Source organism: Chionomys nivalis, chromosome 12 (genome assembly GCF_950005125.1).
Source record: "Chionomys nivalis chromosome 12, mChiNiv1.1, whole genome shotgun sequence".
NCBI lineage: Eukaryota > Metazoa > Chordata > Mammalia > Rodentia > Cricetidae > Chionomys > Chionomys nivalis.
In genome coordinates, this window is record NC_080097.1 from 35,276,588 (window position 1) to 35,296,018 (window position 19,431).

General features: G+C 43.0%; 1 protein-coding gene across 2 annotated transcripts in view; it reads right to left on the bottom strand.

Moving 5' to 3' along the window:
• Vwa8 (von Willebrand factor A domain containing 8) overlaps positions 1–19,431 on the bottom strand; it is a 320,343-nt gene that overhangs the window by 141,679 nt on the left and 159,233 nt on the right. For both annotated transcript variants that reach the window (XM_057786174.1, XM_057786175.1), the window contains one exon: positions 14,199–14,275. In XM_057786174.1, coding sequence (XP_057642157.1) covers positions 14,199–14,275 — 77 coding nt within the window. The remainder of the gene's footprint in view (positions 1–14,198; positions 14,276–19,431) is intronic.

The following is a 19,431-nucleotide window of genomic DNA, read 5'->3' on the forward strand; positions in this document are numbered from 1 at the left end:
ATCATCAAGAGCATACTTTTCTTTTATTGATTAAATTTGTTCACTGACATTTTCACCTACATACACAAGCATTCTGCTTACTCTCATCTCCTGTCCTTCTCTATTACCATCTCTTCCTTCCCAAATTCTCACTGATTCCGACCAGGCTATCCGTGTGGCCACAAGGCTGGAACGCCGGCTGGAACGCCCACTGGAACCTGGTGGGGTCACCAGGGGATAAACAGCTGGAGACAATAACTCTCCCTTCGCCCACATCCTCCAGTAGTCAGTGCTTTATCATGAGTCCCTCCTGATCCAGACCTGCTGCTGGCAGGCCCAGTCTTGTACAAACCTGCCTTAGTTGAAAACAGTAGTAAAATGTGGCCATAAATAGTTACTTATGAAACAGGGAGGTACTTATATGGAGATGATATTCATAAGTTTAAGGTTTCTGTAAGGCACATGCTACAAAATAAATAAAAGCTTCTTTTTAAAGTTTTTTAAAAAAATAAGTTTAAGGTTAACCATTTACAGATACAGTGGCCTTCTACTGGATAGTAGATACACACGGCCTCTCCTGTGATATGTAAATTTAATCTTGCTATATTAGGAAAGAGATTTCCTTGGACTTTCAAATAGATACAGTCCTTGTTAAAAGCAACATGCCAACGAATACAAAAGAAAGACAAAAACAAGACTATGATTAATGCAGTTTTAAAAATAACATCAGACTACATCTGATTACATCTAGCTTGGTCAACCACTCAAGGCCCTGATAGCCCAAGGCAGCTCATATCTAGAGGTAATTAATGTAGATCATAAGAAAACACAATAGAGAAAAAGGATGAAATCTGAGGGGAAAACAAGGGAACGGGGGTAGGGATGGGCACTACCACCGTGCTTGAGCTTTCTCGATGCTTAGGAAGAAAAGTCCTTCATGAAATAAAACAAGTTTTTATTCCTGTCAAATGCTGAAAAGACTTAGAACTGTCCCTTAGAGGACACATAGTTTACCCAATGCCACTCACTCTTTACTAACAATCCAGATGCCAAATAGTCCTAACATCATGATGGGAAGACACTGGGGCGGGGTGATTTTTTTTCAAAGAAGTTACAGGACGTGACACTTTGCAGTTCTTGGGTAGGTACTTGCTGGAATCAGCATGAAGAACGAGAACTAAAACAGTCACCTGGTGGCGGCCAAACACTTCAAATCAGCCTGGTTTATCACTACCATATTTCCTTGTCCTTCTAGAGTCCTACCATTAATTGAAGCCATGACAAGTATTTTTGCAAATTGAAAATTTGCAAATTGCCCCGTCTTTAGAAATAAAAACTCTGCTCAAATGGTGCGTAGATAATTGGGTCTTTTACTCTGAAAACTAGATTTCTTGGTTGAGAAACTGCAATATTGCTCTTTGCTCTTTGGCAGGCACTTCACTTCTCCTTTCCAGACAGAAGTGAAAGACGTAGGACAGCTCCTTTCTAGTCAGCGTAGAAAGGATTAGAAGGATGAGGTAAGAACAAAGACGAAAGGTTGTGCACAGAGGTGACCAGGGGACTAAGGCTGATGAATGCTTTGTTCACTGGATAAATCTTATCAGAAAATAGACTGGTATATTCTAATTTACACGCTTATAAGGAGAAATGAGCAAATTTTCATGTCATTATATTCAGTAGTCTTTCAACAATTATTTACTGCATTTGTAGTAACAGGTGCTGCTTTATTGGAGGAACATCCTAACAAACAGGTAGTGGGCTGGGTAGGTGATTCATTTGCCAGCATGAGGACCTAAGTCAGTTCGGTCCCACAGAACCCTCAGAAAAAGAAGCTGGTGCGGCTCTTTTCTTCCTTGGCTGCTCAAGGGCTGCCATCATAAATGACACAGCAACTTCATGACTAGTGTTCGCTCCAGAGGAAACAAATGGTCGTGGATGCCCTTCACTCTGGAAAGGCACCAAAGGCAGATTCCAGAAAAGCTGGCCAAAACGCATGCAAGATGACCACACCAGATGCCATCTTTGTATTTGATTTCGGAATCCATTTTGGTGGTGGAAAGATAAATGGCTTCAGCATGGTTTATGATTCGTTGGAAAGAAGAATGACCCCAAACAGATTGGCAAGACATGGCCTTTAAGGGGGAAAGGAAGACCTCTAGCAAACAGCCAAAGGAAATCAACAATGGAATGAAGGCCAGGGGACTGCGAAGGCCAACACTGGTGCCGGCAAAAAGGGGAGCTGGAGCTTGGGTAGGAGCAAAAGGAGTAGTGATTCTGCAGGACTGGATCTGCTGGGATGACACAAACTTCTAAGCAGTGGGCAAATAAATTGTAAAAATTCCCTCCAAAACTAAACAAAAAGGAGGGAAGGTGACATGCATTTATAGTCCGAGCACTGGAGAAGCAGAGACAAGAGAAACTCTGGGACTTGTTAGCCAACTAGTTAGCCTAGGTTGGCAAGTCCCTGGCCAATAAGAGACCCTCTCTCAAAAAGTGAAGGAAGGGGATAATGCCTTAGGAACGACATCCAAAGCTGACTCACCTCCACACTCATGTACTCATGTACACATACACGTACACACAAAAACAGGCAAAAAAACAACCCTTCCTTTCATAAACTTACATCCTAGTACTTTGAAAGGAACTGATATAAAATGTACCCCAATTGTGGTATGAACTAAATCTAACATGAGGCTAAATATCAAAAGATTTTGTCAAGGGCCAGCCAAAGAAATAAGAGTTTAAAAGTATTTTGATCATCAGGGCAAACTTTTGATCAACAAGCCAGCTGCACTGTGCCTACCAGAATAGGCATGCTCTCCAGGGAGCTGGTTAGGCAGGTCTCTTTTGGTTAGTAACCTGAAGTGCATATTTTGTGTAGTATATATTACCTAAAACTACATAAGTTGTGCTTTTATGTATCTATTATTTGATACAATATATAACCCATCAAATATTTATTATCCTAATCCCTGGCAGTTTATGAACTGGAAAAAATTCCTATTGTTCGGGTTGTACATATGCCAGTCTCAAGAGCCCAGGCTAAAGCCACGCAGGACAGAAGAAGGTATGCAAAGAAATGAGCTTTGTTTGAGCTGTCCAGTCTACCTGTCATCTCATGGTAGGGTAGATGCTCTCAAAAAGACACCGCTTTTAGTGGCAAAAATCAGTCTACTCAAGCTCCACTGTTCTTGGGGCGTTTCAATGCAGAGGGGAATGATGGAGGTGGGTCATCTTTCTATCTGTTTCATTGGTTAAGTAATAAAGAAACTGCCTTGGCCCCTTTAATAGGACAGAAAATTAGGTAGGCGGAGTAGACAGAACAGAATGCTGGGAGAAAGAAGCCGAGTCAGGGAGTCGCCATGATTCTCCCACTCCAGACAGACGCAGGTTAAGATCTTCCCTGGTAAGCCAACTCGTTGTGCTACACAGAATATTAGAAATGGGTTAGATCAATATGTAAGAGCTAGCCAATAAGAGGCTAGAACTAATGGGCTAGGCAGTGTTCAAAAGAATACAGTTTCCGTGTAATTATTTTGGGACATAAGCTAGCCATGCGGGTGGCTGGGTGCTAGGAACTTAGCCCACCGCTCTTAGTACAACAGGGGAAAATGCAGATACCCTTAGGGGGATCACAGGGCAGAGAAGCAGGGACTCTCTGACCACATTTGTGTGAGTTTTGCTGTTTTGCATGCCATGTTTTATCTTAAAATTGCAGCATCTGAGAGTATTTGTTCGCATCTCTCATATTTTATTAAATCCCAAATGAAGGAAATGAGTGGCTTAATCAGCACTGGGTTCAGGGTGAGGGTGGTCAGCACTCTGGGGAAGCCCGGCAGCAAAAGCACCTTTGTATGATGCCACATAGCTGTGTCATCCTGGGACTGAGAAGTCCTCTCACCTCCTGGGAAATCTCTCCTAGATTTGCAGAAGGAATGCCAGCTATAATAAGACCATTTTTAAAAAAGGAAAAGAAAACAAAGCTCAATGGGGATCCAGAAGAAATATCATTAATTCTGGTGGAAAGGACAGGTCTTTGAGAAAGAATACTGGGCAGGGATGGATAGGAGGAGCTTCCAGACAGTGCAATAGATGAACACACAGGAGTCAGAGAAGTCAGGGGATGCCTAGGTACCCACACTGAAAGAGTCAGCTGTGTGGAGCAAAGAGAGCTGGCCAGACATGCACCGTCACCCCTCAGGGCACCCAGAGCTCTAACCTCAGGCCAGAGGCTGCCCATAGGTGGCCTTATGTCTCCTTCTTTCAGAGGAAAGAGTCTCCAAAGGGTGTCACAAAGACGAATAGGTGGGACCTGACACTGACTCACCTATTTAACAAACTTTCCCAGAATGTCGTGCGGCTATTGTACTGGAAATAGGCAGCTGACATACTCCTGCCCTTAGGCGGGCTCAGTGTCCAGTGGGAAAGACGGGGACAGGGACATGGAACTGTGATAAAGAATGACAGGTGCACTAGCAGAACCGGTCCTAGGTCAGGGGCCCTAATCTTACCATCAAAAAAGTTGTCTTGAAAAAGACACATTTTGGAACATACAAAAATAAAGAACCACAAGCTAAAACTGAAAAACACCTTACAATAATCTCCATTTTTAATTGCTGATAATTCAAAAGGACATTTCGTTCTCATTAAAAGTTAAAGAGAACTATTTTGGTACAAACGATGTGACTGATACACTTAGTCTGTCCTAAAGTCAGCTTGCATCAACAGCTGAAGATCAGGCCACACAGGCGCTGCCGAGAAGAATGCAGCTGTTAGTCCCCCGTTACCCAAGGCTTACTCTGCTCTCCACCTCTCTTTGGCCGAGTGCTGATATAAAGAACAGGCGCAACATCTGCCTGAAAGAGCAAAGAGCGGGTGAGCGCTAAGAACTTCTTCTGCAGGAAAGTACGGTGTGGTGTGGGCTTGCTGCTGGCCACGGGAGTCACAAGTTCCAGATGGGACAGAGAACGGTGAGCTCCGCTGGCTGGACAGTGTGAGGACAGAACAGAGACTGTGTTTCTAATCAGGAGGCAACAGCAGACCAGGGCAGCGATACAATGGACTAATGTCTGTTACGTCAGCAGGTGATGCTAACTAGACCTGTTTCTTTTAGCTTTTGGCTGGGACCCTTAAACAGTCACTAGCCCAAGTTTTTTCTATTTTCTTTTTCTTTCTATTTTTCTTATTTTTTGGGACAGGGTCTCTCTACATGGTTCTGGTTGTAACTCACTACACAGAGCATGGCCTCAACTTACAGAGCTCCACCTGCTTCTGCTTCCCAAGTGACCCTGCTGGTCACTGTGACTTTAAGGACTAGTATTACTTCCCTTACAGACCCATCCCACGTTGAATCAATTCACCCACCAAATCTCTAGACTAGACAAAGTTGTCAAAATACAAGAATAATCCCACTATATTTATGAAGTGAAGTCACTGCTGATAACCTTTCAGGGTTTAAATTCCACTTCATTAGTCTCTATTAACTCGCTGTCACATGATTCTTTATTTAAATCTTCTACACCATCTCCACTCCCTGCGGGTTCCCTATAAAAACCATCCATCAGAAATCACTTACTCAAACATTCTTATCTCTGGCTTAGCTTCAGGAGAATCCATCTAAGGCACTTGCTGACCATTTGAAAGCAGAGATATTTTTTAGATTTTAAGCAATGCCATTGATTCTTCCGGTATCACACACTATAGACACACCTTGGTTCATAGGAACGTCTCCACAGAGCTGCGCGCTGAGAAATCCCTTCTGCTCATTCTGTCACTGCTGCCAGCATCTCAACAACTGTCGTCACTGAAGGAACTGCAACCTACGTGAGCTGGGAGGGGTTAGGCATCACGTACTAGTACCACTCTTTCCTTGCTCTGCACAGATGCCACAAGGAACTGGCTGGAAAGACCCGAGAGGAGACGGTAGATAAGTGGTTGGGACATGATACTAAAACATGTTCAGACAATCTGAGACCAGAAAACGTTTAATGCTGAGTCACTGTTTTAATTTTAAAAAGATTAAAAATATTTGCTCATTTCCTTCATTGGAATAGCAGTGATTTTATAATGGCAATCAGAGTGAGATAATAATTCTCTAGAAAAAAAATTGGAGGGAGTTGGGGACCCTGATGTGGTAGTGGACACCATTAATCCTAGCACCAGGAGGCAGAGACCAGAAGATCCTCTTGAGCTTGAGGTCAGCCAGGTCCAGGTCAGCCAGCGGTACATAACGAGACCCTGTCTTTAAGAACTGCTTCAAAACGTTTAAAAAATCTTGCTTGAGTTTAAAAAGGATGAATTAACACATTTAATTCTAATAATGATTGACTTAAGGGGAGAGACCGGAGGCACGCTACAGTGGGACAGCTATAGTCACAGTATTCTATTCCTGTAACAGGAAGTACATCACCACACTTAGAAAATATAAATCGTTCTTAAAGCTGGACGACAAATTCAGTTCTGTGTTATTATTTATATTTTCTTTTGTATTTCTGAGGTTTTTCTCAGACTCTACTGTGCGCTGGTGCTGAGGGATAACAAGACCATGAAAAAGACTGCATCCGTGGTTCTCAAACTTGTCATTCATAGCTTGGGATGAGCAGGTCTCGCAGGCGCCTATCTTCTCAGCCCGTTTTTACAAAGCACCAGAGTGAGCTGCATGGTGGGGAGCAGTGCCAGGGTCTGTATCTGACTCATCAACCTCTGTAGGCCACAACCAAGGGGCTAGAAACAAAGCCAGAAGGTGCCGTGAGGCAGCCGCCGCCTGGGAGAGCAGCAGCAAATGGCAGCCTTGCTAATGGTTTGTGAATCACCGGGCAGACGGGAGAGAGGGCCAGGAGATCTGCTGGTGGCACACCCTACAGAAGGCATGATAGGTAAAGTTCATGTAAAACCTGGAGGAGTTGTCAAGAAAGCATTAGAGAAAAATCTAATGAGGACAGTATTATTGATAAAAATGGAAAAGGAGTGAACCACTGCCCTAGGGAAAATAGTCTGGGATCAAGCTGAGGGAATATTAGAAATCTGATGTTAGTATTTAACCGACTGTGTGACCATACGTAGAGTCTAGAGAACAAGCGTTAGCTGCTCAACCGTTTTACTGTATGATCAGTACAATGAAGTCAAAGGAAGAGCTGAAGCCAGCTACGCAATGCTAACTATGTGAGCTCAGCCAACTTTAACCTCCCTTTGCCTCACCGGCTCACTTAAAAGAGAGATAGTCATAGAATTCATAAGCAGATGGTGAACAGCAGCCAGCAACAGGCTAAAAGTAGTTTAGAAACAGGCTTGACAGTATCTATTTTATACGTGACTGTGCTATGAGAAAATACTGTCAGAGAGCAGCTTACAGGCTACCGGGCTTACTGTGGCTCAGAGTTGAGGGGTACAGTTCATCATGGTGGGAACCCACGGTGGCAGAAATAGCTGGTCCATTAAGCAACCAGAAAGAGAAAGAAACTCACTCAGCCTGCCTTCTCCATTTTATCCAGTAGGATCCTCTTCTAGGAATGGATCCGTCCACAATCAAGATAGGCTTTCCCACATCAATGAACACAGGACAATATCCCTTAGAGATCAGGAGGGTAAATTTAACACAGACAATCCTCCACAGGTCGCCTTTTAGGCGACCCTAGAATTTGTGATGTTGATAATACTAACCATCTCCATATGCTACATATATTCTCAGGAAAGGAATTGGAAATCAACCAGAGACAAGTCAAAAACAATTACAAACCCAAAGCTCTGCACGTAGCAATCTGAGGCACTATCAAACCCGTGTTGTCGAATGGACACTGGCAGACACTGTGTAGAAGAACTGCCATTCAGCTGCTACTGTTTCTAAAATAGGGAGTTCACATGTATAATGGGGAGCTGAGACACAGGAACTCCCAGGTGTCCTCAGCAGCAGCTGCCATGTGGCCTGTCTCAGTTCTGGACCACAGCTAAGAATGACAGATGTGACGACTCAGTCCTATTTGTCCCGCGAGACCTCACTGAAGTGTGGCCCTTTTCTATTTTCTACCCACACTTCTGTCTGTCTGCCCCCTGGGGCTCCATGAATGTCAATGTGTGCGTCCCATTCTGTCCCCTCAGCCCGAGGACAGCCCTGTGGATAGCGCTGTATTCTCTAAGTGGACTCACTCCAGGACATTTGACTCTAAAGGGGCCAACAGCAGAGTTTTGCACTTACTTGTTACAAACTATACTTCATTTGGTTTCACAAGAGGAAAATTTAAAAACGTAACAGAGGAAAGGCAAATGGTTTAAAGATAACGAACCACAATATTTTACTGGTTACAGCATCTAAATAAAAGAGTCAGGTCCCTTGTCTAGAGATGCCTGAGTTGCAAGGGATCTTAATTCTCAAACAGCCATGGGTGCCTCTAGTTGGGGAAAGCTGATCATGGACAAGAGTGAGCTTGGAGATCCAGATGCAAGGAGCACAGAGTCGCTTCAGATCAGCACTCACTGCACCTACTCTGTACATCTCTGTGCGTACATGGAGCCCTAGGAAGTGTGGCTCTATAATTGCAGGTCATATGCCAAGGAGTTTCTCTCAACTTTTCCCATCTCCTTCCACACAGTCATCAGGGATCTAAAACTAGCTATTTAAACCCAAACCCATTTCAGTAAGTGCCTTATTCGTACTCTCTTCACCAACAGGGCTGGTGAGGACCAATAATTTTATTTGGATTCCGGAAATCAATCACTAGTGTTCCCTGTTACTTACGTCCAACCTGACTTTGATCAACCCATAGATTATAGTCAAAATGATCTTGTTTTTAACTTCATTACATCACATGGAGGATTTTACCTAGCCCTGGCTGAGCCTGTAAGCCTGTACATGGTCTTACACACACACGCACGCGTGTGCACGCACACACGTGCACACACTCACACCACTCATTCATTCATATTCTCTCCCCCTGCTCCTCTCTCCCTCAAAGCTGTGTTTCTTTCTGGAATTCACATAAACCTTCTCTTCAACAAGAGAAGGCCTGTTTCTTTTCTAATCAGAAAAACTTCTCATTATTCCTGAAGACTCAGCGTGAGTGGCACCTTCTTCAGAACACTTCGCTATGTCATGTCATATCAGATTTCAAAACATTCTGGATTTTGGAGCATTTCAAATCTTAGATTTGTGGACTAGGAACATTTTACCTGTATGATATAAACCAACAGCAGAACATCTCTTGGTTTAGTCTGATGCTCAGCATTAAGACATCTTCAAGTGCCTGATGCCATGGTGAGCCTGCTGTATGTATTCTTATTTTTAGTCTTCTTAGACACCTTGGGAGAAATTACTATGATATATAGAGAAAGCAGGACTCAAGGAGTTTAAAATCACACAAAAATTGTGAGGACAGGATTTGCTGTATCAGACTCAGTCTTTCTATCAAGTGGTATGAACTGGCTGCTCTGGACAAAAGTTCAAAGAGCAAAGGCTGTGCTCAGTGTAAGACAGCATGGAAGGTGAGGCTAACCTAGAAGTCACCCATGGACCAAACTCTGAATGACTACAGAAAGTGGATTCACATTCACATACAGAGTTATCCAATCGGGAATAAGCTGGGGAATTACTGTCACAGTGGGGACAGCTTCACTACAATAAAAAGTTAGAGTTCCGCTTAGAGACACAGATCTCTATTTCTACGAAACTACTAGAGAAAAGCAACCAAAGAACAACAGCAGAAATCATACAAATGTGGCCCCAGCCTTCATCTTTATATCTGAAGGGTAGCAAATAAAATACAATATGGTAGCTCACCCTACCTAAAATCAGCTAATCTGATTTTAATAAAGACATGTATTTTTATTCAAGAACTATTTTAGTTAAATATTCAATGTCCTCTTTCATGTCAAATTAACATAAGATCATAAAAATAAATAATATACTTTACAAATCCCTGTATAAATATCCCTAGACTCTTGCAGCTGAATTTTTACCATTAAAGTAACTGCACCTATCAATCTCTTAATTCCTAAGTCACTCTCTTCAGACATCTTAGTCCAACCCAATATATGAAGTGCTAGCGTGTTCGCTTATGCACTGTCAGAGTACAAACTCCTAAGACCACGCTCAACACCACCCCGAGTGTGTCACGTCACGTCTTTACTTATCGGATTGTTCTGAATGGAATGGCTCTTGTAAGTAATCTCAATCACATGACATCCATAAACCAAACAGCAGGACCGATTAGGTGTCTACATCAGATATCCATTAGAAGATACCACAATAAACACAGCAGAGATCTTAAGTGATCATCTACACATCTTTAGAGAAGTTCTAAACATTCTTTCAGACAGCTACTTTTAGGTCCTTTAAATTTATGTTTCTCTCAAAGCAACTGCGTACATTAAACTTGATGTGAAATGTAGCCCCGATGCTGTAGGTAAAGGAAAAACCCCTATGATGAAATTAGTGGGAAGTACAGTCTAACTAGTGAGACCTCTACACAAAAAGTTCAATATTTAATGTTGTTGAACAGAAATGCCTAGACTCTGATAAAATGAATGCCTATTTTGTTTGCAACACTATTATCCATCAATTATATAGCAATGGATTCAATAAACTATGAACTTTAGCTTTGAAATTTTTATTATTTTGAAATACCGACCAGCAGAGACATCACAAATACTGTGACCATGCCCTTTGCTTAGAGGTGAAGGACCTAAGACCCGAGTGCACTCAGGGACTTAAATGCACATGTTACAATTTGAGGGCTGAAAAACAGTGATTTTAGAAGTTAAACTAGTGGATTAAGTCCAAAAGAAAAACAAGAACAAAATAATAAAGACAAAATCAGCAACTACTGAAATGAAAGAGGAAGTAATAAAAGTAGTTTCCTCGAGTAGACTAAGGCTGTAAAGTGGGCACGGTAGTGCACGTCTTTAATCCATGTACTGGGAGGCAGAGGCAGGCAGATCTCTCTGAGTGCGAGGTCAGCCTGATCCACTTAGCTGATCCCAGAACAGAGAGAACTTGTCTCAAAAACAAACCAACCAACAAACAAGAACAAAATCAGGAATAAAAGTGAGGCCATTATTTACCTTATATTCCTGGGATTACATCCATATGGTTACTATACATCATCCTGTTTGTGTGTATTTGTGTGTCTGTGCATGTGCTTGCCGAGGCCCAAGGCTGATGTTGGTGGTCTCCCTTGGTTACTCTCCACCTTACTCACTGAGGTAGGGTCTCTCAGCTGAGCTGAAAATTTACCAACATCAGCTTGCTCTGGGCCTCTTGTCTCTGCCTGTCAAGGGCTGGAATTACAGGTAGGCTATCATATCTGGCATTTATGTGGGGCTAGGGATCCCAACTCTGCTGCTTGTGTGGCAAAATGCTATAATCACTGAGCCATCTCCCCAACCCTTATTATCATTTTACATATCAGTGTATATATGTGTGTGTGTATGTGTTAGTGTGTGCTGATACATATTCATAATTTTAAATTTCTATTTATTTACTTACTCATATTTATTAAGACAGCGGCTCTCACTGGCTTGGAGGTTGCCTTGCAAACTAGGATGGCTGGCCAGGAAGTCCCACCGACCTACCTTTACCTCCAAGTACTGGAAGGCAAGCACAAACCACTATCCTTGGCGTTCTCATGGATACTAGGGACTGAGCTCAGGTCCTGGCTCTCACGAGGTGAACACTCTCCTAAGCTACCCTCCTGGTCCTATTGGATTTTGTTTGTGACTACTTATACAAATTTTTTTTATTAAGATCTATTTTTGTATCCCTACCCATAGAAAATACTAAACTTTAAAATCCTTCATTATGTAGCTTTGTTGATAAAAACGTGCTGCTCTAAAAATGTCTGTACTTCTCTTTATACTTAGAGTATTTCTCCTTAATGCGCCACTCAAAACTTTTACTCAACACAACAACCATTTTATCGAATCGTCTCATATTTACTGTTCATAAGCCATCTATCATTTTTATGACTGCACCCTTATATGCAATGGGTCTTCAATTTCAGTGGCCTTAAGAGTTTTTCTTTGTTTTCACCATCTGATTATGATGTGGTTTTCCTTTTCTATTTATCATGCCTGAGACTCATTGGACTATTGGTGATTTCCTGTTATTACATCAAATTCAGGGACTTTTCTTCTGTTATCTTGTCAAGTATTTTTCTGTTCTCCTCTCTCCCCACCCTTGAGACTCTAGCTGCTGATATATGATGCTGCCCTTTCTCAGGGTTGTCTTTCTGGGTTGAGGATTCCTAATTATTGTCTTGTTGCTCAGTTCTCTTTTAAAATACTTGAAAATATTTATGGCAGCTAATTTATAATCGCTCCATGCTAATTCCATCATCTTAAGTGCATATTTATTACTTCCCTTCTTTCTGTGTCCAGTAATTGCCTGCTGAAGGATTAATCTTTTCAAGGCATTCCTCGCTATATCTCAAATATTCATCTTCTTTAATCCTACAGTTATCCTACTTGAGAAAGAAACTCCAAAATAAAATAAATTATGAGCTAGGTTCTTTCCTTTGTCATCCTTTAGCCCTCCTTTCTTCTGGTTGCACCGAGCAGGCTTCTGCCTCAGCCTCTCCAGCACCCGGTTACAGGTGTGCACCATCTCTCCAGCAGCAAGTTTGTGTTCTTCATGGTTTCTTGTTAACCTTTGCAGGACCAGTCCAGAATAGCTATCAAAAGGATGAACAGCCATACTTCTGAAGCACATGCTGCACAGGCTACTGTCTACACCACAGCACCCACTGCAGGCTCAGGGGACCACTGCTCAGTTCACAGACTGCAGGCTGAGTTTTCCTGTCCCACAGCTACTCTCAAATAAACACACTGAAGGTTATAGTAATTATAAATACCTGGCCAATAGCTCAGGATTATTACTGACTCTTGCATTTTAAGTTAACCCATATTCCTTATTTACACTCTGCCACATGAGAATACCTTTATTAGCATGGCACTTCATCCCCTGCTCCCTCTGCATCTGGCTGGCAACTCTAGACTCCACTCTCTTCTTCCCACAATTCTCAGTTTGGCTTTCCCACCTGACCCAGTTATAGGCCAGTCAGCTCTTTATTAAAGCAGTCACAGCAACAAATCTTCACAGTGTACAAAGGGGTCATTCCACAGCAACAGACTTTTAAGGACTGCTCTGTTCCCGGGGCTTGTGAGTCTCTCCAGGTCTACCTCTCTTTCTGTACTAGGGCTAGCCAGCAGTATAAATCCAACGGGGAATTTTTGCTTTATTTTTTTATCATCTCTCAACTTTGTTTCAGTCCTTTTCTCTCTGTCCTTTAACCTGTTAACTGTTCTTTTTCTTCTAAAAATTTCTATCAGGAACTCATATTTAGCAAAAAGAACTCAAACTTTTAATGCAGTCCAGTATTCTTTCCCTGACACAGCATTTGTTACTGGGATCAGAACAACAATAATCTACACTAATTTTAAACTGCTCAATACTTGGTATATTTCTTGTCCCCTGCAGTACTTAGCTTCTAGTAGATCTGCTGTGCATTTCATTTCTAAAATGAAAACCAGTCCACAAAGCTTAAAATGACTCATGCTGAGAAATTTCATTTGCTTAAAAGTTATCCCTGAACCAACACTCCAACCACACAAAACAAAATTATTCACAAATAATCTTAAGCCAAGAAGTACTAAGCCCCCTCCCATAGTCTGTGTTCTCACACAGGGCCAGAACGTGTTATTCCTCCCTGCACACTAACTCAGCGTCTGAAGAGCAGCAGAGGCTTGGCCTCCACCTAGCTCCCTTCTAACTCGAGTGCCTTGATGTTGATGACATCAGCTTCATTCCTCTACCCACAAAGTATCTATTCATTCATACTTATAAGGTATTAGTCACTTTAAAAACTAATTCTGCATGGTTTTATTACTTTTTAAAAAAGATTTATTTATTCATGTGTGTGTGTGTGCCTGAGTATGTATGCCATATACGCAGAGGCCAGAAGAAGGGGCCAAACCCTCTAGATTGGAGCCACAAGTGATTGTGAGCCACCACATGGGCGGTGGGAACAGAACCTGGGTCCTCTGCAAGAACAGCCAGTGCTCTTACCCCAACCCTCCTTTGTCCTTTACTACCTTTTAAGGCGAGTGGAGCTACGAGCAGGAGGAATGGGAAGGAAGCTAGCTTATAAAGCAGGCTTTTAAGGAAGTATTTTTAATTCACATGTGAGAGAGATGATCAATCAAGCTCAAGGGCTTGTGCCCGATTCTCCTACCTGTGCAGCTGGATGTATTCTCGAGGTCTGTTGAGCAGGTGAAGGAACCGGTCCATGATCTTGTTTTTTCCTACACCCTGCAATTACACAAACAGCTTTAAGCACAAAGCAGCTTTGGTTTGGAGCTGCTTCTTCACAGTTCTGCTACATTGGTTTGTTGTTAGTAAAAACCACATCAGGAATCATGGATAGCCCATCTCCTGACACAAGGCCACTGGAGGAGCTGACTCCTAAGCATGGGAAGTACAGACGCCAGCGCCCACCTCTTGACCTTTGTTTACAGTTTCAGAGTTAAGGCTGACATTATCATAGAACATTGGTGATTTCAGGTTACAAAATGGCATCAAATATATATATAAATGGCTTTTCTTTAGCCTCTCAGAGATAGGTTTTCAGTTATAGAAAGATAAATAGAACACTGTACTTTTATTTGATTTACACTTTTGAAAAGTACATTAACATTCTGGAACTCTAAAACTGGGCATTTAATTATAATCCAACTATATATGCTCTTCTTAGACATGCCCTCATTTCCCTTCCCCCTTCTCATGCTGGAGGCCCTGACTTTCTGTAGAAGGTAGACCATGCTGCAATGTCATTTACCTATTTGAAAGTATTCACTGCGTGATTCAATACAAATAAAAGAGCAAAAACCTAACACTAGGTTGTGAAGAGCAACAGTTAATACGCTGAGTTCAATATCGTGGGAAATAAAACAGCATTAATTTCTTATACCTTCTCAAGGTTTCTGTTAAATGTTTCCATGTGCCGTTTCATTTTTTTAACCACACATGTGTAGTGCCATCAGTCAGGAAATAAGATTGTCTTAACTTCACAAACCCATAAACTAAGACTCAGAAAAGTTAAGCAATGTGCCAACAATCACAGCCAATAACTGGAGCCAGGACTAGGTTCTGGGTGTCTGATCCTGGTGCTTGTGTTTTTACTTCCTGTGCGGTGTGTTATAATTCTCCGTATGAAATTTATTTAGGCAATTTGGGTCTCAAGTCACCTCCTTATTCAGCTCTAGAAGGCATCTACCAAGCTCCCCAAATTAGGTAGATCAGGAAATGTATGCTGTCTAGTAGAAACAGCAAAGCCAGAGTAAAGGCGGTATTAGCACGGGGACTTTTACTACACAGGCAAATGTCTTATGAGGAAAAGCATTCTACAGGCGTCAAGAAGGGAAAGTCAAACTGAATGGCTATGCCTCAAGTGCCATGAGAAGTAGGCCCCTGTCTGCTTTCCTAACACCTGAATTTGCAGAGCTCAGCACAGTGCCCATATACATAAGGCACTCACATTAGCATTTGTCAAATAAAAGAAGAAATGCAGCAAGTTTGGAAATCGAAGAGGTGAACGTCCTAGGAAAACATAAACAGTGACCAGGCTTATGGGAATACTGATCATGGGCCGGCGGGGAGTTCTGGGCTGATAAAAGCTGTGCATACTTTATGAATGAACCAAGTCACCTGTTGAAGACTCAAGGTTACCGAAACTGAACCACCAAACTGACAAACTCACTGACGCCAGGATAACAGATCACTTCGTCTTTTAGGAATCTGCCTGGTGTCCAGCTGATTTTACCGCCTCCCGACTTAAGCTTTGCACAGAAGCAAAAAGGACAATCACGACTGCATATCTGTGTGTCAGTTACAGCAGCCATGGAAGCTTGAAATGACATGCTGGAACAAACATACGATTTAAAATAGACAGAAGCAGATGATTAACATGTCTGTGCTAAGTTTTTCAGCTCTTCTAAATCAGGTAATCACAGAGAAAAGCAAACCTCAGGGACACACTGTCACACCAGAGACAGCAAAGACCTCCTGAACGTGGTGAGTCAAAAAAAGCTAGCTCCTCCCCCCACCAGCCACCACTGCAGAGCCCGGAGGTCCTTGCGGTGTAGGTGCTGCACATGCAGGATAAGATGCTCAGTTGCTCCAGAGCAGCTCCTTGCTGTGTCCTTTAATCCCTCATCCCTAAAACTCTGACCTCCGTCTTGTCCCAGAGTCTGAGCCATCCTACCTGCGCTGTTTACACCTGTTTGCTGAGGGCACAGGAGACCCCTGATCCTGCCAACTCAATGGGATACTCGGGCTGCACACAGCAGACTCCCACTCACACCCACACGTCTTTCTTCTTCTGCCCAGCATGACGGCACAGCTACGGATCCACCACTCAATACAGAATTTTAGACAAGTCCTTTCATTTCCCTTAACCTTGTTCAAATGCCACCAGAATTTTGTAGTCTCAATGTATAAACCATGTATTTTCTTCTTCCCTCCCTTTCCTTCTTCCTTCTCATTTGATTGTCAACTCCATGAGTACATAGGCTCACGGTACTGTCCTGGACGATGCTTCAGCATAACATTTACTAGGAAAAACAAATAGGATGTAATACACTTAATATTGGTAAATTATAATGTATTGTTTAAGCTTAAAAGTGGATTGTGGGATGGGGCACGGTGGTGAACGCATTTAGATCCAGAACTAGGGAGGCAGAGGTGGGCAGATATTTGTAAGTTCAAGGCAACCCTTGTGTACAGAACTAGTTCTAGCACAATCAGTCAGAGCTACTGAAGGAAACTTTGTCTCAAAATTCAAAAACACCAAAACAAATACATTTATAAGTAGACTGAGCAAGAGGCCCTTTTTTGATTCCTTCATAATTCCTGTCTTGGGACAGCTGGCAACCTCACTCTAACAGCCTCAGAGTCAAAGCGTCATGTCCTGAGAGGAGACGGAGGTGAGCCTTTCCCCAGTGGGTTGCTGTTGTTTATCCCATGGTACGAAAAGCGTATGTGGAAAAGGGGAGGCCCGAGCTCAATCGTGGAGACACTGCTCTGCTGTGCCTGGATTTCAGTCCAGAAGCCCAGCATGACTGAGTCAGTGCTTCTTGGTTAGTTTCTGCTGGGTGACTGTTTAAGTGCCCAGGTTTGATGCCATTTTCTATATGCTAATAATTCATTCCAAGAAAGCTCGCCAAAGGAGAGACCTTCTCAATGAAGGCTTCTCTAGCTACCTCAGTGGGGCTTCTCTAGGCAGTCTTTGGAGAAGCCCCAGAATCTGACGTCACTGTTTGCCCTATTAACTGGACCGCTCTAGTTGTCTCTGCTGGAATTTTAAGCATCTGGTTTGATAACGTTTTTGTGTCTGCTGCTTCTCTCCGCTACTTGATCTTCGTTCCTCTATGTTTGCCTGCTCTGCATTTATAAACTTGCTCAAAGCTCAGCTTTCCCAGGTCATTTCCTAGACAGTACAGAACACAAGGGAACGCTGTTAGATCCCTTGGGAATGTGGCCATTAGAGACATCCAAGATGCTTTAAGATTTAACCAAAGGCTTGGGAAGGCCCTGCACATGTGAGATTTGATTTAAAACCCCATGGAATTAGGAGGTGCAGGGAAGTGGGAAGCAGGGGTATCCTAATAGAGAGAGCAGCGTGAGGGAGACTTGTGGGTACAGTAATCCAATGAGGTCTGCAAGAAGTCAGAGCAGGAGTGAGGAAGGAGCTGTAAGGAAAGGACGTGGGCTCTAACTGTGGCAGAGCCTTGGCAGCCAAGGGTTTGCATTGTTTCCAAGAGCAGCCACTGAGGTTGGGGAGTTACCGGATCAGATTTTCAGCTCTGGAAAACCAGTCTGCAGGAATAGCAGAGAGAAGGAAGTGACAGCAAAGGGAAACAGTTGGGAGACGATGGGCTAAGCCAAGGACGGAGAGAATCAAGAGATGAAGAGCCAGCTAGGAAAAGGCGCAAGCATTACAATGTGACGGAAGTAAGGGAATGAAGAAATCAATCTTTGTCCTGGGCGGAGAGTGGTAAGGCCAGGCCATTCACTGAGAAAGAAGTGGGGGAGGAGACTCGGGCTCACTGGGTAAGGGAGGGAAGTTTACAAAGGCAGTTTAATTTTGGACATGTTTATTTTGAAGGGCCTGTTTCCCACATCTGTTTCTTCCTCTTGAATTCCCTGTCTCGGTTCTAGAGCGGCACATTCTCCCCGGCTGCCTCTGGAAAGAGTTCCACTTGCCTTCCCACCCTCACCACAGAACAGCCCACCATTTGTTTAGCTCCTCTCCTAAAGCAAGGATCTCAGGGTCACTTCCTACTTCACTTTAAGATGCTCTCAGTTCCTTCGAGGAAATGCCGAAAGAATACTCTAGGAAGGAATTTCTGTAAATATCCTGAGCAAAACAAAACCATTACAGCCGTTTGTTCCTTTTAATCACAGTTTGTGCCTAAGGCAGAAAATCCTCAGGATTACTTTAATTGAATAAGTACATAAATAATGTCTAATTTTTCTGTTATAACAATTGCATACACTCCCCTTTTTCACTAGGAAACGTAGAAAACTAGACACTATCAATGTGTAACTGTTTAAAAATTACCTGCTAATATTTTCTTGTTACCCCTGAGCATATTGATCTGTCCTTACTAGCTACCAGTCTATAGATGCAACTTGTCTCTTTTAGTAAAATTAACAAGAAATAAACTCTTACATAGGTGGAGAGATATACTTAGTGAGTGAAACCTTTTAAATAGGAGAAGGAATTGGGAGTCTCATAAAACTTGCTGTTGAGTTCTTCGTGGTAACGTGGAGAGACCCTCAGAGGAGCGGGAGGCACAGAGTCTGTGACTCAAACCAAAGGCAGGAAGCGCGTACACCTCCAGTTACTCTGAGAGAAGAGCTTGGGGCCACAGAAACCATGTCCGTGGACAACTAAATCCTTTACCAAAGAAAGGGATCTAGAGCTGTCTTCCTGGACACTTTATCTGTGCTTTTCACAGAAGGAAAAGAAGAAGAGAAGGAAAGGGCCAAGAAAAATGGAAACCAGGCAGAGGGAAATTTGTCCAGAAATGCTTTGAGCCCCGAGGCTGAAACCCACAGCAGACGCAAACCCTGAGGCTCTTGTTCAGCCTCAATGGCGCAAACTCCTGTCAGCCTCCCGTCTCCAGAACAGCTCACACATCTGAGTTTCTGTCGTACCATTTCTTCTGACCACAGGCCCATTCTTCTTGTCTGCCATCTTCCAGCCACCCTCATTTCACTTCTCTTAGCCTGACCACTCAGTTGTTTTCTCTCAGTCAGTCCTCTATCTTTCCAAACGGCCACCCAGAGTACTCCAGTTAAGTCAGGAGCCTCAGCAAGTGGGCAGCCCTCTGGTGAGACACCTATTGTTCCTGGCTCACGCTTAGCCTTCAGGCAATAACCACAAAACTGAAGGAAGGAGGCCA